Here is a 22638-nt window from a genome sequence, read left to right as displayed (position 1 = left end):
CATATAGCATATATAAAAATTTAAGTTACTATTGAGAAAAATATTTGCTAATGTTGTAATTCTAATAATATAATTATAATACTAAGTGATATCTAAAATCTCTAAAACAAACCTTAATAAGTTATATACTATTTATGACAAAAGAATTATGTTTTAATTAATGCAGGTATAATTACCTGCATAAAGATATAATAACCTCAAATAAACAAATCATCAGAACTATGTGTAAGTGTGGTATATTTTAGTGAATACAATATATTTTTAATAAATTTCAACTAATTAATGATTTATTAAGATATGAAAAAATATTAATATATGTTTATTATTATTAAATATTAATATTAATATATATATATATATATTATACATTTTTAATCTTTACATAAATTATATTTAATAATAAATTTTTCAGAGATCTAATTATGGATACTTCAAAGGATACATTAATATGTCGTTTATGTGGTGTAAATCTTGTAGAAGGAAAGCATAAAAGTATCTTTGAAGGATCAACGGATTTAGTACATAAAATAAAGGAAACATTGCCAATTTCAGTATGTTAATATACAATACGTGATAGAAATTAAGAGTATTAATTGCAGTTTGAAATCTGAACATTTTATTTAAACTTAATGATTATTAAAATATCTTAATAATTTATCTGTTTTATATAAGAAAATATATATTATTACATTATTAATATATCATATGAAGAGGTTTTGAATTAATATTACTTTAAATGACTTTTACAGATATCTATTGATGATAATGGTTCAAAATATGTATGTTTGTCATGTTATGACAAAATTACTTTCTACTACAAATTTATTCAAGAAGTACTGGAATATTCTAAAAGATTAGAAAATGCATCACAAATAGAATCCTTCTTTGATCTATCTAAAGAAGTAACAGACTTCTCACAAATTCATAGTGATGCTATATATACATGTCCAAATTGTAATGTAGATTTAATGATTTTATTAGTTAATAATCCTCAAGGCTGTGATTATACCTTCCAAATCTCATTAGCTATGGTAAATCATTCTGAAAAAAAACATATAAAGAAAAAGAATATACAAATACATAAAAATGTAGCACATCTAAATAATACTAAAAATAATGTACATTTGAAACATGGAAACAAAACAACAATTACTGAAGATATTGAAAATATGCCTAATCAAGAAGTAAACCTAACATTACCTGTATTAATCTCAACAAACTACTACAAAAAGGAAAATTTAAATTGTATTGATGCATTATCTAGCAAACAAAACACAAAAATTGATGTAGAAAAAGACACAAGAGAAGATCTTAAGGAATCTAATTCTGTTCATCTCTCAAAAATATCACATGTATCTAATAATTTAATGGATTATGATTATGATTGTGCAGTGAAAAATGAACCTGAAAGTGATAATACTTATTGGCTAGACAGTGAAACTGATTATAAAAGTGAGAAAGATACATGTATAACAACATCACAAGACACTATGCTTGAACAAAATGATATACAAGATGAAAATGATATATATAAATCTTGTTTAAAATATGTATGTAAATTATGTGGTGCTCGCTATCTTTCACACTTAAAATATGAATTTCACATGGAAAGACACAAGCTAGGTAAAATAGATAAATATGAATGTACATTATGTGATAAAGAAACTAGTAATGAAAACTTATTATGGGATCATTATTTTCACACACATAAGAGTTTGCAACGTTATATTTGTGTAGAGTGTGGAAAATTATTTACAAAACGAACTAGATTGAATGGACATCAAAAAAATTATAAACATTCTGGTGTAAAACAAATACAAGTTGGTACTAGTGAAGATACTATTAGTGAAGATGTCATACAAAAAGCTATAGCAACAACAAAACAGGAGAAAGTATCTATAAATTGTAATCTTTGTGGTAAACTAATTTCAGACTTAGATCCAGATGCTATTAATGACTTAGTTACATGTGCTACTTGTGAAGATTCTACACTTTCTTTAATGATAGATGGAAATGAGACAAAAGTAATTTCTCCACGTCAATATCATTGTTCTAAGTGCCCTAAACATTTTGTACGAAAAGAAAGACTAGAATTTCATGAAATGAGGCATAATGAAAATATGAATGAATTCATTTGTAGTACTTGTGGAAAAGATTTTAGAGCAGAAAATTCTTTATATGAGCATTACCTCTTTGTTCATAAAGGAGCAAGACCTCACATTTGTGAACTATGTGGTAAGTCATTTCAGTTAAAAGCTAGATTAAAAGAACATCATCGAATTCATACAGGTGAGAGACCATATCAATGTGATATCTGTGGTCAACGATGTAGAACTACAAACGCTTTAAAGCTTCATAGAAAAATTCATTTTTCTCATAACAGATATACTTGTAACGTATGTAATAAGTCATTTAGTAAAAAGCAAAATATGAATGAACATTTAGAGAAGCATTGGAAAAATGATAAAAGTGTAACATTACCACAATTATTTACATGTCCAATTTGTGTAGAAGATTTTCCAACCTACCGTATGTTAAAATATCATATGGTACAAATTCATGAAATAAACAATCAGGATCCAATTTTGATAAAACAAAAACCATGGTATGAATGTGCAGAATGTCACGAGAAATTTAAACATCAAATGTCTTTAAAAGCACATAAAGAGAGAGTACATGAAGGAAGAGTAGACCCTATTTATCAGTGTGACATATGTAATGCAACATATAGAGTAAAACAACTTTTAGTAAATCATATTAAAAGTAAACATGATGGTGAGAGACGTTATAAATGTGCTCAATGTGAAAAAGGATTTAATGACACTAAATCTTTATATAATCATGTATTATTACATACTGGAAAAAAACCATTTGTTTGTGAATATTGTAATATGAGTTTTAGAAGAAAAGACTCAAGAGATCATCACCGTAGAAAACATACTGGTGAACAACCTTATCAGTGTCCAGATTGTGGTGAATCATTTTCTACCTATAATAATCGATCTAAACATCGAAAGAAAGAACACGGAGAAGGAGATCCAGAGTGCCCAGAATGTGGAGAAAAATGTAGTAATCAACAAGAAATTAGAATACATTTAAATAAACATCTGGGAGAGAAATTAAAAAAATTACAAAATATAAAATCTGAGTAGATATAATTTATGAATTATATCTACTCAAACAAAAATACAGTGAAACTACAATTATGCAATTTCTAAATTAAAATTGCACTAGTTAATTATAATTAATAGATTATTTTATTTACAAAAATGTATTTATTTTAATTATTTTATACATTTACAAATGCAATTTAAAATTAAAAGAGCTGACTAAGAACGTGGAGTAGCATCTAATTTTTTACTATTTCATTATTACTTAAATTATTTTCATTAATTTTATTTTACTTAAATAATTAAAAATAGGAATTTCTTTATCTTTCTTCCATAAAAAAATTATATGTAATTTGCTATTAAATAATGTATTAAAATATTTTTTTGTATATTTTAATCATTGAATTATTATTTCATGAAATAAATACATTCATATTAAACGATTGAATAATAAATACTATATTTAACATTTTATTAAACTACTTTCTTGTTATTAAATATTTTAATACAAAAGCTTATTAGCATTTTACACAAAAACCTATACAATTTTATACAAAGCTTCCTAAAAGAAAATAATTTTTTCTTTGCTTGTATAAAATTAATATCATGTTTCTAGAAATATTTGTCAACTTTTGTATATGTTTGTAATGTACTTCATTTTTTTTTTTTTTCTAAGATATATTTACTATAATATTTTTAATTTAATAGCACTTAAGTAAATTTATAATTATTTGGTTTATAATGATAATAATACGTGTATTATACTACTTTTTCAAGTTAGTCCTCTATTATGTATATAATATCTTATAGGGTAATTAAGTATGAAACATAAACAGCATATACTGCAATGTGTTGCAAGCATAGTACCTGAAATTATCTATAAAAACATTGAAAATTAAATTTTGGTATTTGAAAATAAACTATTGTTAAAACTTCAAATGTAGAAGAAATTTGAAGATTCCAAAATAAATAAATTCCAATTACACAAGATACCACTATAACTACAGGAATGCTTATTAATTTTAGTGTTATTAAGGATTTAATATTGAAAAAGTCATAAACGTGTTTCACAACATCAAGGCAGTTAAAAATATTAAAGCTATTTGGCGTATTTAACATATCATTTTTTACTTTAGTAAAGCAATATAATTTATATGTATGTATATGAGAAAACTCATGGATATAAACAGCATTACAAAAATAAAATATTGAAAAATCGTTGCAAAATAGTCTTTATTGTGCATTATGCTACATTCAGTTTTAGTCCACACATACACACATTCAGTTATGTATTTATAGCATTAGTACAATTTTTTATAATACTGTAATTACATTGAATATATTTACAATAAAGAATTATATGTAATTTATTATACATGTATATAGTTAACATTTTCTAAACATACTGTATATATGACATGTAATTACTTCTTATTGCTGTGAATAAATTATTAAGAAAATTTTATAATAAAAACCGAATAAGCATTTATATTTTTAATTTTTTTGTAATATAATATTTTCCAAGCAACCTTATTAATTAATATAAAATATAGTTTCTATGTTCCAAAAAATATTTAATAATGTAATAATTTTATTTATAATTGTTGGATTAAAATAATAAGATTATAAGACTTTTATACATTCCAACATCTTTATTATCATATTACAAAAATTAAAGTGCTGCTTAAATATTTATATTTATATTTAATATCATTTTTTCAAATATTTATATATTTACAATGAAATATATAATATCATAACATAAGTGGATGGAGCAATAAAAAGAAAAGAAAACGCATAACAATTTTTAACAGTAGTAGTGTGCATGTTGTTCTCATATGTAGATACAGTCAAGGTAGACACGTGCAGCTGAGACAAATGTCAAAATTTAAATGGTTGCGCCTCAGTGTCCGATGCGGCGCTGTCTCGCAAAAATCAGGTGGTCGAATTTACCAGCTGTGTTACTTTGTACTTGCAATCGTACATAACAAGGCATTTAACTTTTTGATGTAGGAAAATCTGCATTTTCAGCTAATATAAAAGAATCGTACATAGTATTTCGTATTGCTTGTAAATATCATTCAAATTTCCTTAATTTTTTAGAAAATCAACAAAAATAACACATGAGGAACTACTTTTACGCGGAGTAATATCGGAAACCGTTCGAGCGAGTCAATATTTATCCTGGTTTTTTACTGTAATCATGGTTTACTTTACTTGAAAAGTAAATTGTGGAGAATATACTTAAATTTTAGAAAGCTTCTAATAGAAAATTTTTTGAAAGTCTACATTTATTAAATGGCTATTCATCAAAACAATTTTTGCGGAGCAATAATGACGTGCTACGATCGCACAGACGCAAACCAGCTTCGTTCATTGGCTGAAGGAAGTGAGCGATTCACACATACGTAACACATGCTCTTTTCTGCAAGTACATATTCACCAATACCAATCTAGAATTTTCGTACCAGATTCAGGAATGTATCTATCGCCTGAGACCCCTTTAACATTTTAAAAAATATCTTTCTTATTTCAGTAATTTATTGTCTCAGATTATATGTTTAAACATCCATTTCATAACAAAACAACATTGCATGTAGTGATAATAATTTTTTATTGAGATCAAACTAATAATCCTATTAAAAAGTTTTTAACTTGAATAAAAACATATAAAATTCAGCTTTACCATTACATTACTAAATATAAACACTATATTTGCAAATTACATTCGAATTATACTTCTATAATTGTAAATTTAAATACCGTATAATAAACAATTTGCCATAGAAGTAGAACGATAATTTCATAGAATTAATATAGCAATAGCGAATGCAAAGGCGGTAAAAATAATGTTTGATGTCTAAACAACTAAAATATTATGAAAGTTTATGTACAGCTGTAAAAATTGTAACTATTTAATGGAAAAACTAATAGGGAGTTTAATGGTAATGCAATCGAAAATAAGCGTGATAAATACGATCCTGGTTGCTCAGCACAAGTAGGGGTGAAGGGAGAGGCAGCTTCGCACACACACCGGCGCAGAACGAGGAACGAATTCACTCGCCGGCTCTCAACAAGAACGCGTCGACATATACACCGTGCTTGAACGTACTGAGGTGATATATTTGTTATTTATCCTACGGTCGAAGGCGAGTCAATCGTAAAAATGGCCGGGGAAAAACGTACTCAGGACCAAGAGGAAACTTTATTGTCGGAAACGGTGATCTTAATTGACATCGAAGGCACCACGACGAGCATAAGCTTCGTGAAGGTAACAAAGACTATGGCCGTGAGGCAGAACGCGCCCTACAGTTCTCGCATTTCACCGGTTTTCCAACACATTCTCTGACATTACCTAATGATCAAAATTTTCCACACAGCTAATATCTCGCAGAGAAATTTCCGAACGTTATCATAGAGTCATTGTACTAAAAAAAATTTGTGGATTATAGTTTCGCGCGTATTGTGTGTGTGTGTTCTCTCTCAGCATTTACTATGCCGGCTGAAATCCAGTTTCAGGTTCCCTGTTCGTGAGACAGCGAGTTTCATGGCAGGCAATAGATGCTTTCGTCTAATCTAAAGCGAATAAAATATCATATAAATCATGTCGAACTTTCTTATTTCGAACATTAACATTTTTATATTTGTTTACTTTTACTGTTAATGTTCTTTTTTTTGCGAAATGTTGAGGTTGTTACTTTTAACATGTTGTAAATGAAAACAAACTAAATAAACATTTAGAAAATTCTGAATATTCGAAATGTGGATTATTTAGTTACGAAAGCATCACTATGTGTAACATAATTACACATGCGATTTTTCAAAATAACGGAAACCGTAACGGCGCATCGCACAGTTAATTCGATCGACGAGCACACACTACATTCACGTTTACCTTCCTTTCAGGACACACTTTTTCCTTACGTGCGAGAGAATTTAAAGAAATATATTGAAACTAAATGGGAGGATGAAGAATTCAAACAAGACTTTGAAAAATTAAAGGAGCAGGTAAATATTGGAAACAATTGAATATTAACATAAATATTGTATGTAAAAATGACCGTTTTATCAATCAATATTGAAATATTAAAATATTTGAGGATAATATAAAGAATTATGATACTTGAATGACATGGATTGTTTATAGTAAATGTATATATATATATATATATAGATATATACATATACATATATATGTATATATATATATATATATATATATGTTATACTACTCTTTTATTTATGTTTTAAATGTCTTTCTTTTGTTATTAAAATCTTAATTCAGTAAAGTAAATTTAGTGCTTCAACTTTTAGTGATGTATTTTAGAGAGTGACCAATAGCATGACAGGTAAGAGGCAGCTGCTTACTGCTAGACATTGACCTGGGAACATTCTTTGTCCCAGAAGTTTGATACCCAGATTGCACATTTATAAAGTTTGAGATTGGAGCTAAATACATTTTTAGTATTATATTTATTCTTCAAATTATATAAATATAATTTTCTTTAAATTAAATCATTGAATATTCATTTGCTTATTGTTATTTGATTATTCTTTTAGAATTTCATTTAATATACACATTTTACTTTTCTAATTATTGAAGTTTTATTATTATTACATGTTATTTCATATTATTTTACATTCTAAAATTCATTTACTTATAAATTTATTCTAATATTATCACATATGTTTAAGGTAAATATAAATAATATAGTAAAAAGAAATTTAAAACAAAAATAGAATTGAATACAAGAATGTTTATTATAAATAAATAATACAATTTTTAAAAAATGTAAATGAGATAACTATTTTATAATTACTTGGTTATATATTCTTTTAAAAATAATGATATTTTTAAAGATATAATATAATATTTATAATAATATTTATTTATTATTTGAAATAAATTTCACGTGTGTGATTTTGTTAATAAAGAAAGCATTGTGTTTAAATATTCAATATTTTGGTTGTAGGCAAAAAAAGATGAAGAAGATAAAATTGATGGTTTTGTACCAATTACTGGTACTAATGCAGAAGAAGAGAGAAAATCACTTGTAAAAAATATATTATGGCAAATGGATGGTGACCGAAAAACTGGTGCACTGAAACAATTACAGGGGCACATGTGGCACGAGGCTTATAATTCTGGAACAATTAAAGCGCAGTGAGTTTCTGATAGTTTCTCCTCATTAGAATTTACAACAAAAACACTTTCAGGTTCCAAAATTCAATATTTAAAATTAGTACATGTAAAAAATGTGATTATGATATATATGATTATGAAATATGATACATTTTTAGTAGTATGCTTATAAAAAGTTTATCTGTAAGCCTACTATAGATATCCCTGAATATATTTCATAATTTATTGCTAACTGTTATATTTTAATTAATATCAAAGGAAAATGCTATATATCTAAAAAGAGTTTAAAGATAAATAATGATATATAGCTATATAATATAAACACCATATGTAGTGAGGTGAATATGTTGTGTAAGGGCTCACTTCAGTTTGGCATAAATATATCACTACAATTATGATAAACAATTTGTAACATAATGAACAATTAAAAATGATTCATCAAATGATAAATGAATTATTTGTATAGTGTTTATGAAGATGTACCAAAAGCACTAGAATCGTGGACAAGTGATGGTAAAAAAGTCTATATTTATTCAAGTGGTAGTGTTGAAGCACAAAAACTTCTATTTGGACATTCTATACATGGTGACTTACTTAAGGTACTTTATTATAGTTTACCTGTCATAGATGCCAGTACTTATAACTATATGAGTGTTGAATGTAATAAATTATTTATATTATATTTTATTATATAGTTTATGTAAAATATAACAATATATTGTTGTGTATGTTTTAGTATTTCAGTGGTTATTTTGATACTGAAGTAGGTGCGAAACAAGAATCAAGTAGTTATAAAAATATATTAAATAAAATTGGAGCTGAACCATCAAGCGTAATTTTCTTAACTGATGTTGTCAAAGGTTAATAACTATGTATATTGTGATATATTAGCATCTACAAACCACAGTGGTACTCATGAATAGATACTAATTCTTATGTTTTTCTATTATAGAAGCTGCTGCTGCGAAAGAAGCAGGCTTATCAACGGTTATAGTACTGCGCGAAGGCAATGCTCCTCTTACAGATGAAGAAAGAGTGGCTTCCACAACTATTAAGTCATTCTTAGATTTAACGTTTCAAACTTCTACAAAACGGCAAAAGTTAGAAACTACAGAAGTTCAAGAAAATAAAAGTAAGAGTACATCTGATGTTAGTGAACCAATGGATACTTCCGAAGATGTTGAAATGACCGATAAAGTAGAAGCAAAAGAAGTTGTTCAAGAAGAAGCAAAAGAATGTATAAAAGATCAGCAACAAAAAGAAGCTCCAGTCACAGACGTGAAAATGGAAGAGCCAATGGTTATTGATACAAAAGATGCACCAAACGCTGAAAAGCTGGAAAATACAGCTGAAAAGGTAGAACTTCAGCCAACAGAGGTGAGTACAAAACTAGACACTTCCGAAAATGTGCAAGCTGACGTGAGTAGTAACGCCGAATCAGTAGCAATAACTTCAAAAGATGATGAAAAATCTGCGATTTCTGAAAAAGTAGAAAAGCCAATAGATACAGAGAAGTCTGTAGAATCTATGCCAGAGGCAACTCCTACTGCGAATGACCCCTTGGACGTTGGAATGAGTGAGCCTAAATCAAAGTCTGAAGAAGTTTCTATTACAGAGAATAAGACTGAAGAATCGTCAAATACTGCTAAAGAAACTAAATCTGATGATATGAAAGTGTCAGAGGTAAAACCTACTGAAACTGCATCAAAAGAGAAGGATAGTAACAGTATAAACGAAAAATCAGAAGAATGTGCTAATAAAGCAGAAAAAGAAACGAAAGAGGAATCCACTGAAAAAGTTGTAATTACTCCTAGTATAACAGAAACTAAAACATCAGAAAATGAATCTTCGGTAAAACCTGCGCAAGAACCCACAAAGACAGAAGAGAAACCTGCAGAAAATGGTAATGTACCATTGACAAGTGTAGAAAAAATTACTGCGCCAACGATAACAGAGCCAGAAGCTACTAGTAGCAAAGCAGATACAAATACTGAAATTAAAAATACGACAGAAGTAGCTAAAGAAACAAAATCTGAAACAGAAACAGAATTGACTAACGTAAAATCCCCTAAAACGAAAGAAACAGAGGAAACAACAACGTCCGCAAACGATGCAGAAAAACAAGTAAGTGCAGAAGCATCAAAACAGGAATTGACAGAGAAACCAACGAAAGAAGAAACTGTAGTGGATGAAACAAAAGAAACGAATACAGTGGATTCTGAAAAGAAAAAATTAAATGGTACAACACAAAACGGAGATACGGATGTGCCACTGTCAGATGATAAATTACAGAGAAATGGACTAAACGAGGGGTCATCGAATGAAAATGTTAATTCGTCAACGAGCGGTAGTACATCTGCGCAAAATGGTGAACCAGAGAGTTCCTCTGAGACTAGTGCAGAATCTATAAAAGTCAAAAAGGTCGTTGATTCTGCAGTAGCCGATGGTGCCGGCGAACCTGACGTTGTTCCCCCTGTAGTTGTAGCTGCGACGTCTTAATCTTGTTCTTATACATTTTAAGAAGTCCTTCATACATAACCCCAACCCACAATACTTATCCGCAGATATAAACTGAAAAGTTGGCTCCCTACACCTTACATAAATCGTACGACGTTAAAGATGTAATACGTTAATTTAAAATACAGTTCATAAGATTTCTATTTCTTCAACAAATATGAAGGAAGACGATGATGCGACATATACAGCGTGTTTCACGTTCGATTATCTTTTCTAACGTTACAGTTTGATATATTGCATGTTCGTCGATTATGTTAAATAGAAAATTCTTTAAAAATTCACGAACACTCAGTTCCTATTTCACTTGCTTAATTTATTTCGTTATACTTTGTCCTGCCATTTTTGGTTTGTCTACACAAATGTATTTTTTATAGTAGACAGATTATATACCTATTCTTAATTTAAATCGACCCAGAGATAATCGAAAATGTCATTCGCTGTAGTAAGGCTAAAAAGTATTTTTGATTTTTTGTTTTCTATTACATTTTACGATGTGTATCCTTCTTTTGTATTGCCTAAACGAAATGTTACGGTATGAACATTTATAGGATAGCAAATTCATCATAGTTGGAGTATGCTAAAATACCGAATGTACTTTGTGCCAAATGAACTAATTCATCAGTTTGAAGATTTTTCTATAATTATACATATAATGTTTAAAGATCTGATCACTATTTTAGTTTCTAACAACAATCAGGGAACTTTGATTATATATGATTTTAAGACTGAATTGGTAATGCCTCGAAAAGTCGCTGGCTTTAGACTATACGATATAATTTTTGCATACTCTCTTGTGTACTTAATTTTATAAACTGATAGTAACACAGTGATCTTTGAATCATAAGTCTACACTTACTATCGATAAACTGTGTTTTACAATGAATTTTATTCGACTATATTAGGTATATCTTTTCGCGTTGTGAGGAACGTTGTGCGAGTTACTATAATGTAATATCGTATTCCTATTTTTTTCTTTTTTTTTTCGCCTTTTTTGGCATTTATTTATCGAAACATATTTCTAGCTTAGAATGATGTTGGCCTATATGCATTGCGTATTTCTGTATTTTATATTGTGTATCATAATTAACATTTTATCGATATTAAGTTGATTTTGAACGATTGGAAGTTTTGTGTTGCATTTATTAATGTCCTATAAAAATCATGACATTCAAATATGGTCAACGATATGACTGTAACATGGTGTATTGCACGTACTCATTATTTTATTAGTCATATAAAATGTATTTAATATAGAACAATCCGATTAGAAGGAAAAACACTTCGGTTTGAAAATTTATTCATTTATTCCTACGGATTGATAATGTGAACATTTTTTCTATGAACTGACCACTTTTTTCCCGACAGTTTCTTTTCTTTCTTTTTAGGATTCGTAAATTATTTTCCGAATTTGACAAGAACTCGATTATTTATTTATTATCCATTCCTGCAAAATTGACTGTGATTTAACGATATGCTGATAGACATAGGGAATTTAAAACAATTCATTTGTTATTCACCTGTAGTAATTCCTTTGGCAGATTATCGTATTAATACTAATATTTTTATTGAAATTAATATACATCCTGCCTGATTGAAGACACTGTGAAGACTGTAGACTGTAGACAGTATAGTAAGCAATCGAAGCTTCCGTATTTTCTCCTTTCTGTTTTTTGATTTTGGTTCGTTTCCCTTCTTCGCCAGCGGCTATGCTAGAAAAGCTCAGCGATTCACAAAAGCGAATAAATGAAATAAACGAATTGCGACGTCAGCGTGTTCTAGACTTGTTATCTATAAGTGCACATATAGTCAGTAACGATTATGAGACTTTGAACCTTAAACGATTGTGAGACTTTAAACGAATGCATATTTTACAGGACACTTGACAGACCTCGCATTTATTTATAAGGTGTCCTTACAACAAAAACCATTTCAATACTCAGTAATTTTTTCTTTTTTTTTTGGCGTTGCACGATTCATCATGAATTGATAGAAAGAGAATAGAGATTGTTAAAAAATAATGATCTCCATTTATTACCTGAAACGGAATTTGAATCTTGTATGCTTGATAGTCCTCGTTTCACGATGAAATATATCCGAGGATATATCAGAGCGGATAAGACCGTTGCCGATGTTCGATTTGATCCTACACAATAACTTATCCTTAAGTCAGATATATAAGGAAAATTTCCAATTGATATTATAAAATCTAGTACGATTGCAAATTCATCGAATGCATAATCGATAACATAAGTGTGCCCGAAAATGCTCAACCGCAACGATTGAACGATTTTATTGAAATTTCTAGGGTCACCTCTGTTAACGATGATTAATAAAAATACTAAAAAGCTCGATGTTAACAGCCCCGAAGCGTTAACGACTGTAAACTGCCGACATTTTGCCATAACGAATTTTTTAATTGTTCTTTCGGTAAATACCTTATATTTTTATATTCTGTCTATTAATATGGTATTTGAAAATGTGAACCGACTCTGCCAATCAGTACGATAAAATTAAAATCTTTGGACGCTAACTGACAATATGTATGAAGTTCTTCTCGGCTGACTTTCACGGCATCATCAGATATCATCATCCCCATATCATCCATTCTTGTTCTTGCGTCGATAGTCGAAAGAACCGAAGTACATATTGGTAATTTGCGACGTATAATTGCCCTTTACTTGCTCTGTGTTTCATTTTTATTCGAGTGCTCGATTTCAACGAACCTTAGTATTTTTTCTTCAAACGTACACGATCATGTTCAATTAACGTAAAATAGCGTCGTTGATGTTCTAAGTTTAGGGATCGTTAACTCTTTGCGGTTTGATTCATAAGTATTATTTACAGGTATCGAACTTGAAGTATTCTGATCAAACTAATTGGATAAAATGCGCGATATGACAAATGAGAATGTAATGTACTATTGATCATGTAAAATTCAATGGAATAAATTATTTGTTTTTCTCAATATGACTATGAACCGCAAAGCGTTAAATTAAGAAGAAGCGTTTGTAAGTTTAACGTTTACATTTTTTTACTGTGACGTGTCAACTTAGAGATCTTCAATCAACGTTTCATACTCGATTTGATGCGACCACACTCTAAGATGTATGTCATTGCAGCTTTATTGTGTTATTATTCGCATATGGTCGCATGGCCGTCGTACACTGCCTTGTTATTTATTATCTTTTCATCATATAATATCGGATATTCGTCAAATCAGTCGTAAATCACTAATAAGACGTTGATGCTTTGTATTTTGTTAAAAATGAAATGAATGTGTCGCTTATACATGTGTATGTATATATACATGTATAGTGTGTATATATGTATACTGTAATGTAGTAGAAATGGTATTTATATGTGAATATCTATATATAGATATACATGTATATATAGATATCATTTTTACTCGCGACATATTTTATCAGTTGAACTCGTACGTAATAATGGTTGTAGATTTTGTAAGCGAACCGAAAAACGTGATATCCATCAAGAATACGTTTTCTTGCGGCTTACAAGTCGTACAGCTACTTAAATTGTATGCATAAGATTTGTCGTCCTTTCAAAATACCTTAGATATCGAGATACATTAAGTACCGAAGATAGGGAATATTAATAAACAATAGCTTCGTATCGATTAGCGATTATTATTTGTAATTCATTGGCTATTTTATGTAACATGTCAATATAAGTGTAGGAGAGAATGTACGGACTTAATTGATACTTTTTAACGATAACCTTCGACGGAGATCCTTAAAGACTCGTATCCTCTAAGAGACTGCTCCGTTGCTTTTCTTTCTCAGTCAAGTATTTCAAATACTTTTTCTTTTCTTCTTTATTAAACGAGATCATCTGTAGAAAAATTACTATTTTCCAGTGTTCTCTAAACAATTAACGTATGTGTGTAATATGTATGTGTGCGTGCGTGTGTGTATTACATGGCAGGGGCACAAAACTGAGTTCTATTTCATCGTATCAAGTTCGACGATCATCGGATCTTAACACACATTTTATTGAACGAAGAGTAACACATTACTGACTCCGAAACGGTATGCACTGTACAGGAAAAGAAAAGGATTGAGGATTCTGTTCTCTCTGAACTCTTGACTGCATTCGTAGAGCAAAATAAATGAATTTTGCAATTAGAATCCGAGCGTTCAACTTTTATTTCATTGTTCCTAACGAAGGCTTCGAGTTTGCGCGAGTAAACTTATTTTATAAGAGAAAGGATAACCGTGATATCGAATCGAAATCAGAGCGTACTCATCCTTATATTCTTCATACTGTAAATTTTGTTTAGGTGTATATATTCTCGTGGTAATATTATTACATTAAATATAATGGGATAAAGAAAAAAAAAAAAAAACGATTAGCGTCCGCAACATAGAGTTAAAGGAACGGTATAAAAAGATAAAAGAATTGCGATTAAAGTATATCGATGTACATGATTGAAAACTAATCCGCTCTCGGTATTGTTTCCTCGAATTGGTTCGTGCTACTCTTGTCCTCAGCTAGTCGATAATGTTAGGTGCAGCAGCATTTTCACCCGATCGATCCTGAGTGCTAGTCATTCTACTATGCGCACCGGAGCATCAATTTTCAACCAACTAATTCAGTAGATCGAGATGTAAAAAGTCTCCGTCATTTTAACGATAATTTCCGTTGAAGCAATAATATTGTCTGGATACGATTCTTTTTTTTTCCTCGACATAATGTTAAGAACAAGATGTATCGAATATTTGGTACTTGAAATACATATTGTTCGAACGTATGAGATATTGCTTTTTCTACGACACTTTTCTCTTGTATAAAATGCTGAAATACCATTTTTTACTGGGAAATGCAAATCATCTTGTAAGATGTTTTATGTTTCATGTAAGAATATACAAAAAGTTTCAGTGTCCATGCAATGGTTCAATATTTAATATTGAAGGTACACTGATTTCAAATTACGAATTAAAGGACATTAAAGATTAAAGAAATTAAAAAATCCAAATAATCTGTGTCAATAAGAGACTTCCTTTCTAAATAAATAATTTATAAAGATTTTTCAATACGCTCTAATATATCATGCTATACTTTTTCTACTTGTATTAAAAAAAAGAAATATAAATTCTATTAAAAAGAATACTAGTAACTTTGAAATGTTCTTGCTACCTTTACATACATATATCTACATGTTTTTTGTGATACTTTAATTAACTTCTTCGTGTAATTTAAACTTTATGCGTTTGATTATATATATTATCCTATAATATTTTTCTTAATACATTTTTTCAAGTATATACTTATTTATCGATTAAATTATTATGTCATATTTATTTCTCTATTATTTAATTTCTATATAAATTTCTTTTACAACAAATGAATTTTATTCCTGTATTTATCTATCTCTTTTTCCACATATATCGACACTTTAAGAGTGCATGTTTAGAAAATAATAAACGAGTCAAAACGTTCTCTACTAGAGGTTTGTTTATATAAAATTAAAGACTGCAAGCGTTTAAACTTTCTCTTACAGAACGTATGCTATGCGAAGGGAATAAAAAACTGTTTTATAGTCGCTTCTGTTTGAAAGCCTTTACTACACGCGAAGTAAGTGTAAGGTCTTTCACCGGTACAAAAAAGTTCGCGTACCTAGCCTCAACTAGGTGTTCGTTTTAAAACCTTTTTCTCGTACGCTACAAGTAATACATAAGCTTCCTTTTCAATGCTGTGCTTTGCTACATGTTATCTCGGCATTATCTAAAATTTAATGATTTCTCTTCGCGAATATCGCACCTAATTGCGCCCTCTTATTCTTTGTACACCTTTTTGCGGTAAAGCGTGCCCTTCTATGTTGATTTATATTTCCATGCTGCTATGCAGTGTATGCAGTTTCTGTCCCAGGCACCAGGTATCACGAATGTAAAATCTAATCCTAAGATGAAACCAGAACCGGTTAATACTTGAAAATGGTTTTAACGATAACTTTTCTTAATTTCTCCTTTAGTTTTTCAAAGTACAAGTGTATACAAATATTTTGTTCTTTTCTTTGTGTTTTAGTTACATTGGGAACAGAGATAACTTACTTATTTCATCTGTGTCAGGAATACCGACACGTGATTCTAAGTGTTGACAAATATCATAATACTCATAATATGGTGAAGTGAATTTTTAGATGGTTTTTTAAAATAAAGGTTTTTTATACATGCTTCGTCGATGGAAGCATAGAGATTCTGATTAAAATTTACGTGTTTCTGTGTTTGATAGTCTATACCAAAGATGAATTGTTATACATATATTGTACGACAAATGTCATTTTAAATAAAATAATGAAAATTCGTTTTCAGTGTTTTTACATATCCCCTGATATATTTCCTCATCTGAACCTTAATAAAATTCTGCAGTATTTTTTATCTGTAAAAGTATAGCGTCTAAACATTTTATTTTCATTTTACAATGATGTGTACAATATAAAAAAGTTGGTTGAAGTGATTTCTAAATTTTATTATTATTAAAAATATGTAATTTAAAAAGTATTTTTTTAATTTGATTAATAATTGATAAATAATTTATATCCTTTTTACTGTTTATTCTTTTTCATATTTTCTAATTCTATTTATGTATGCAATTTTAATAAATATGTATAGAGTAAAAAGATACGTATAAATTTAAATTATCGACTCTGTCTATAACCGTTATACTTTTTTATGGTATCAACAGATGGCACTGCTGACACTGTTTTAGTACCTGCATAAATTTTACAAATCTATATCAGTATACAATTTTTAAAAAATTAATAAGTTGGAATTATATGCTTGGTTTACAATATTTTATACCATGTTCTTATGTGCAGTATTTTAAAGTTAATCAACAATAATTGTAATTGATTAAACATAAAATAAGTATATTTCTAAATCATTTTAATGTTTGGTTTAGTGTAGATCGTTTGAACATTATAATCTGTATAAAACTGAATATGTTAAAGTTTGGAAAAGATTAATTTCATTGATTAATTAATATTTATTAAATTGCTGAACGGTATAACAGCGAAGAAAAGGAAAATGTTCGTTCATTTTCAGTAAAATAAGTTGTAAGTAGTAACATAACGATTTAATACAATTTTGTTCCTTTATTAATATAGTTACCTACATATGTATGTGTTAATGTATTAATCGATATTATATCTAATTATTTTCGTACTTTTCCAACATAATATGTAATGTGAGAAAGAATTCTGTTGCAAATAATTATACACTATTAGTACTATCAGCGGCTAGTAACTCAAGATAGAATATTTTGATTTCTAAACGTCAAATTTCAATTTTTCCCTTTGCATAAAAACTTTCAGTGGGAAAGATAGATGTATATGCGCATGCGCTGCCTAGCGACTGCAATTCGAACTAAGCTTATAACTGGAGTTTAAACTCTTATGTAAAATAATATTTACTTTCATTTTTGCACGTAATGTGCGTCTAATTTTTATTATTCTCATTTTTTTGTGTAACACACAAAGATATTTAGATAAATATTTCAGATTTCAATATTTATGTAAGCTTCTTTTAGAACATCAGAAATTCCTATTCGTAGGCTATGCCAAACCTACTTTCTCACTGCTCCCTTGTGTTTTATATATACATATGTATATGCTCACTAAGAATGCTTATTTAATTACATTGTTATAGAAATTATTAATCTCAATTGACGAAACAAAAAGCTAAACGTGCATTATTATTATTATTAAAAATAAATTTTTACGTATAATTTAAATACAACATAAATTAGCAATATTTTTTAGTAATCTTAATAGTTTATCATTATTTTCTTTAGCTAATAATAGTATATATTGTTACAATAAGTTTTACATTATAATATATAATTGTTAATTTCATATATTTATAGATTTTAATTTTATGTTGAGTTTAATCAATCTACGAACCATGAAGTATTTATTAATTTATATTATAATATATTTTTTAACAATTTATTATGTCTTTGCATTTATGTACTCATTAATATTAAAATTAACATTATATTTATCAGTTTTTCCGATAATTATATTTATTCTATATTTAAAATTATTTTAACTTCGTTTATATAACGAATATTGCAATTCGTGTTATACTATATGTTTTTATTTATGTTTGTAGTTTGGAAAAGATATAATAATGTTAAATATGGAGTTATTAATTATATAAAAAAACATTCAAATAATAATGTAGAAAGCTTTTCTAAATCTCCCTTTCTAAAGTTCTCTAAAAGTTTATAATGCCTAATTTTCATGATATACAAGTATTTTAAATATATGAAGGCTTTATTGAAAGTTTTGAATTCAATATTGATTTTATAATATTGAGGTTACTGTAAATTTGAATATTTTACTAACCTCTAATTAATAATTTGAAAAATGAAACAATATCTCATTTCATAAACACAATATTACTATAATACCAAAAAAACGGATACTAAATTTTTAATTTCGTCAATTAAGTTCAATAATTTCAATAATAATACAACACTTTTGGAAATATCATGTGTACATGAGGTGCGCATTAATAATTTTACTTTACTATTATAATTTATTGCTAATAACTTCACACGTTTAATTTTCAAATGAAACACTTGTATCGTTTTCTGTTTGAGTATGCACGTATCTGTCTTTTAGTAATTGACCGTTTTAGTTCGCAGTGGCAATAAACAATTTTGTAGAGAGAACTAATTTGTAAGTCCATTTATTACTGCTAGTCGATAAATATGCAATGAAGTTCGAAAGACGGGATTTTTACTGGAAATTTTAAATTCTAACTCTAACATCAAGCTAGCATTGAATCTCTTTCGTAATTTGTGAACGGTAAAAATATAAAACACAGTTAAAATTATTTTACGTTATCGATCGTGTCTGTTAAAGCTATAACATTTAATGAAATTCTAGTTTAAGTATTTGAATAGAATAGAAAATATGTAGATATTTCAATACTTTCTTTTCTCAATCGTTGTCGCATAACCTCTTTCGTTCTTTTGCATGAAAAATACTGATAGGTATTTGTGCTCGAACGCGTCATATGTCATAGAAAATCAGGATTTGTCTCAACGATCACATCAGGAATATTCTGAACATTGTAAATTATAACGAACAATTCTGGCAACAATATCGCAAGGCTTGAATCAGCGTGCACGTCTCGTAAGAGCAGGAGAGCGGAACTCGAACTGTCTTCTCCTTCTATTTGTTGGACTGTGCTCTTATTTGCTGGCTCTTGCGTCCCTCTGCGACTCTCTTTCTCTGTCTCTTTCCTCCCTGTCGATATCTATATAACTACCACTCCATCTTTGTCTAGCTTACCTTATGTACGTATACACCGCATCTTCCTTTCTCTCTCGCTCAATAGGGTGAGATCGGGCCACGGACGTATTCGACAGGATTGGACCAGCCTCTGACGTCATTGCGTGGACCGACGTATCTCGTTGACGATTGTCGAAAGCATGCTGTTCTCGCGCCTCTATATATCCACCTACAGCAATCAGCGGCAAATTCAAACACATGATAAAGTTAGATTTCTCTTGTATTGCATTAATCGAACGTTACTTTTTCTTGTGCTTGGCAACGATGAGTGAATTAGGTACGATCATTTGAAAAAATTAGTCTCTCGTCTCTAACAGTGAATTATCGATTCGGATGGTTTTTTGAAATTCCAACGAAATCTAAATTTCCCAGATAGAACTCTGGACAGGCTGGTATAAAACTGTGAAGCAAAAAAAGAAAAGGGACGAATTATTAATTTCTCTCATGAAGGTGAAGTCCTGGTGTTTTAAATATGGATTTTTACGGGTCGTGTATTCTTTATATATATATATATGTATATACATAACATATATATAAAGAATACACTCTCGTTTCACTTGTATGTGTATATACAATTCCCCCATTCCTCACGTACCATCTACGTTATTGCTTGTATTCTTTGTGCTACATAGAAGTCATAATATGCTTTATAAAACCGTGGATTCAACTTCTCTTGGTGTTTATTAATATAACGTTTATTATACGGTTCTAAAATTTCGTTGGTATTACTAATTATAAGAGAAATTTTATTTTAAGTAACGAATGTCGTTTCTTTTAAATGAAGAGGAAAATTACTCCCATTTCAACGATATAAAACATGCATAGTAAAATATTAGTCTGTACTCTATCTACATAACCATAGTCTGAACATTGGCACAGATATTTTGTTTCAAAAAGTTATACGTATTCGTTCGTTGTCCATTTTCGAACAATTAAACTTATTATAAACTAATATAAAATTTTTGACAAATTCAACCAATTAAGCGAAGAGAAATAATTTTCAATATTTTTCTATGGTTTTTAACAGAGGCTGCTGTGCTCCTAAGTACTGCGTGACATCATACTCGTACGGACATAAGGTACCCGAAAGAGAACAATAATCGACCTCGCTCAAGATGAATGACATCGAAGTCTGCGTAAGCGGCTACGTGCTCCGATGTTGAGGAACATCAGCAAGGGCGCTAGCCGCAGAAAACAGTAGAGGTTAGGTATGGCCAGGACGGTACGTTCCAGGCAGTGGAGAGAAGAGTACCCGGAGAGAGCACCCGGGCCGGGTAGGTAGGTAGGTATACATAGGTAGGTAGAGCGCAGAGGCAGACGAGAAGAGACGACCGCTTGAAATCCCTTTCTCCTTCCCGCCTTTCCTGCCTGCTTCTCTCTACCGCCCGTCCGCCATGCCACTACGAGCGAGCGAACGTACAGCTAGGCCGGCACAGTCCTGTAGCCCATTTGGCATTTCCCCAGCTATAGCGGCGGTCCTGTAGCCCATCGTTGTTATCGTCCCGCAGCTGCATAAAGTCGGCTCTACCTCCCCTTACCCCTCTGACCCTCTCCCATGCTGTCGACCAACCGCCCGTCCACTCCCCTCCTCATTCTGTTTCGCTCACCTCGCTGCTCGACATCAACGTTTCTTCCTCCATCTCTCTCTCTCTCCCCTTCTCTCTCTATTCTTCCTTCTCTCACCCGCCTGCCGACCTGATCGTGTTGCCCTCCTTCCTCCCCCCAGTCGTACCGACGCTTCGACCAATCCCCTTCCTTGTCGCCCCATGAGCTCTCGTTGTCCGCCGTTCACTTCTCTCTCCCACGAGCCTGCCAGCCTGACGTTTCCCCCACCGTACTCCTACTACCACTAACATTCCCTTATTCTACATCGTTACCGCTAACTCACACACATATACCATCAGCAGCATTGGTACCACGTTTCTACAGCGACGCAACGGTGGCGCCGCCAGACAGGGACGCCTCGAAACGTTTTTACCCTCCTCTCTCTCCACCCGTCTGATCCAACTCCATATACCGCCGACGACGCCTGATGCTGCCGTGCTGCGGTATATACTCGCGCACCGTCCTTGTCGTTCTATCGATTCCCTACCTTCCTCCTTCCTCTCTTACCCAACCTCTTCTCATCCTACTCGTCATGTGCCCCCTCTTTCGCTTTTCTCTCTGCGTCTCACTGCCAGCCAACTTGCCTGTCTGCTTGCCTGGCTTGCCTGACTGCCTTGCTCGTTTACTTACTTGCTTGCATGCTAGTCTGCCTGCTAGGTTGCTAGCCTGCTTGCTTGGCCCGCTTGCTTCGTTCAACCTCTACGTCGGTGTAACCTTGGTGGAGAATAACCCACCGTTCAATTCAAGGAATTATGACGGCCCCTCGATTTTCTCTTTTTCTATTTGCTAGCCCCTCTTTTTCGTTCTTTGTCACTAGTTTCCTTCTCTATCCCTCTTTCTCTTCTGTTTCGAGATGAGTAGAGAGTAAAGCCAGTTCTTTACTTTGCTCGTTGGCGCTCATCCGTGCTGATATTTACGCGCCTATGGGCCCCGTGCAGCGA

The 22638-nt window shown here is 30.6% G+C and overlaps 2 protein-coding genes and 2 long non-coding RNA genes across 6 annotated transcripts; 3 read left to right on the top strand and 1 right to left on the bottom strand.

Annotated features, from left to right (window-relative positions):
• Positions 1-25: 25 nt before the first annotated feature.
• On the top strand, positions 26-4608 carry LOC126926027 (zinc finger protein 135-like). The gene is made up of 3 exons (XM_050742124.1): positions 26-225; positions 413-551; positions 750-4608. The coding sequence occupies exons 2-3, from the start codon at positions 423-425 to the stop codon at positions 3150-3152; spliced, it is 2532 nt and encodes an 843-aa protein (XP_050598081.1). The 5' UTR covers positions 26-225; positions 413-422; the 3' UTR covers positions 3153-4608.
• Positions 4609-6160: 1552 nt separating this feature from the next.
• Positions 6161-15541, top strand: LOC126926329 (enolase-phosphatase E1-like). The gene is made up of 6 exons (XM_050742625.1): positions 6161-6381; positions 7017-7118; positions 8084-8274; positions 8720-8852; positions 8990-9113; positions 9206-15541. Exons 1-6 carry the CDS (start codon positions 6277-6279, stop codon positions 10750-10752), a joined length of 2202 nt encoding a protein of 733 aa, XP_050598582.1. The 5' UTR covers positions 6161-6276; the 3' UTR covers positions 10753-15541.
• Positions 15542-16144: 603 nt separating this feature from the next.
• On the top strand, positions 16145-17094 carry LOC126926330 (uncharacterized). Its single transcript, XR_007714492.1, has 2 exons — positions 16145-16727; positions 16816-17094. It is a non-coding gene; the product is annotated as an uncharacterized LOC126926330 (long non-coding RNA).
• Positions 17095-18750: 1656 nt separating this feature from the next.
• LOC126926248 (uncharacterized) lies at positions 18751-22604 on the bottom strand. Of its 3 annotated transcripts, none has more exons than XR_007714436.1 (4): positions 21198-22604; positions 20336-20492; positions 20102-20261; positions 18751-20057 (listed from the first exon to the last, which is right to left on the bottom strand). It is a non-coding gene; the product is annotated as an uncharacterized LOC126926248 (long non-coding RNA). The 3 variants fall into 3 exon arrangements; XR_007714435.1 differs by having other exon boundaries at positions 18751-20047; XR_007714434.1 differs by having other exon boundaries at positions 18751-20261.
• Between the last annotated feature and the right edge of the window lie 34 nt (positions 22605-22638).

The sequence above is a fragment of the Bombus affinis genome, chromosome 17, assembly GCF_024516045.1.
Source record: "Bombus affinis isolate iyBomAffi1 chromosome 17, iyBomAffi1.2, whole genome shotgun sequence".
Classification (NCBI taxonomy): domain Eukaryota; kingdom Metazoa; phylum Arthropoda; class Insecta; order Hymenoptera; family Apidae; genus Bombus; species Bombus affinis.
Note: the sequence above shows the minus strand (reverse complement) of the source record. Positions and strands in the feature narration are given on the sequence as shown.

Excerpts from the sequence above, each read along its gene's own strand:
- LOC126926027 (XM_050742124.1), top strand. The coding sequence starts at position 423 with ATGGATACTTCAAAGGATACATTAATATGTCGTTTATGTGGTGTAAAT. Across the intron at positions 552-749 it reads AGGAAACATTGCCAATTTCA|ATATCTATTGATGATAATGG; the intron begins GTATGTTAATAT and ends TGACTTTTACAG.
- LOC126926329 (XM_050742625.1), top strand. The coding sequence starts at position 6,277 with ATGGCCGGGGAAAAACGTACTCAGGACCAAGAGGAAACTTTATTGTCG. Across the intron at positions 7,119-8,083 it reads TTGAAAAATTAAAGGAGCAG|GCAAAAAAAGATGAAGAAGA; the intron begins GTAAATATTGGA and ends TTTTGGTTGTAG. Across the intron at positions 8,275-8,719 it reads TCTGGAACAATTAAAGCGCA|TGTTTATGAAGATGTACCAA; the intron begins GTGAGTTTCTGA and ends TTATTTGTATAG.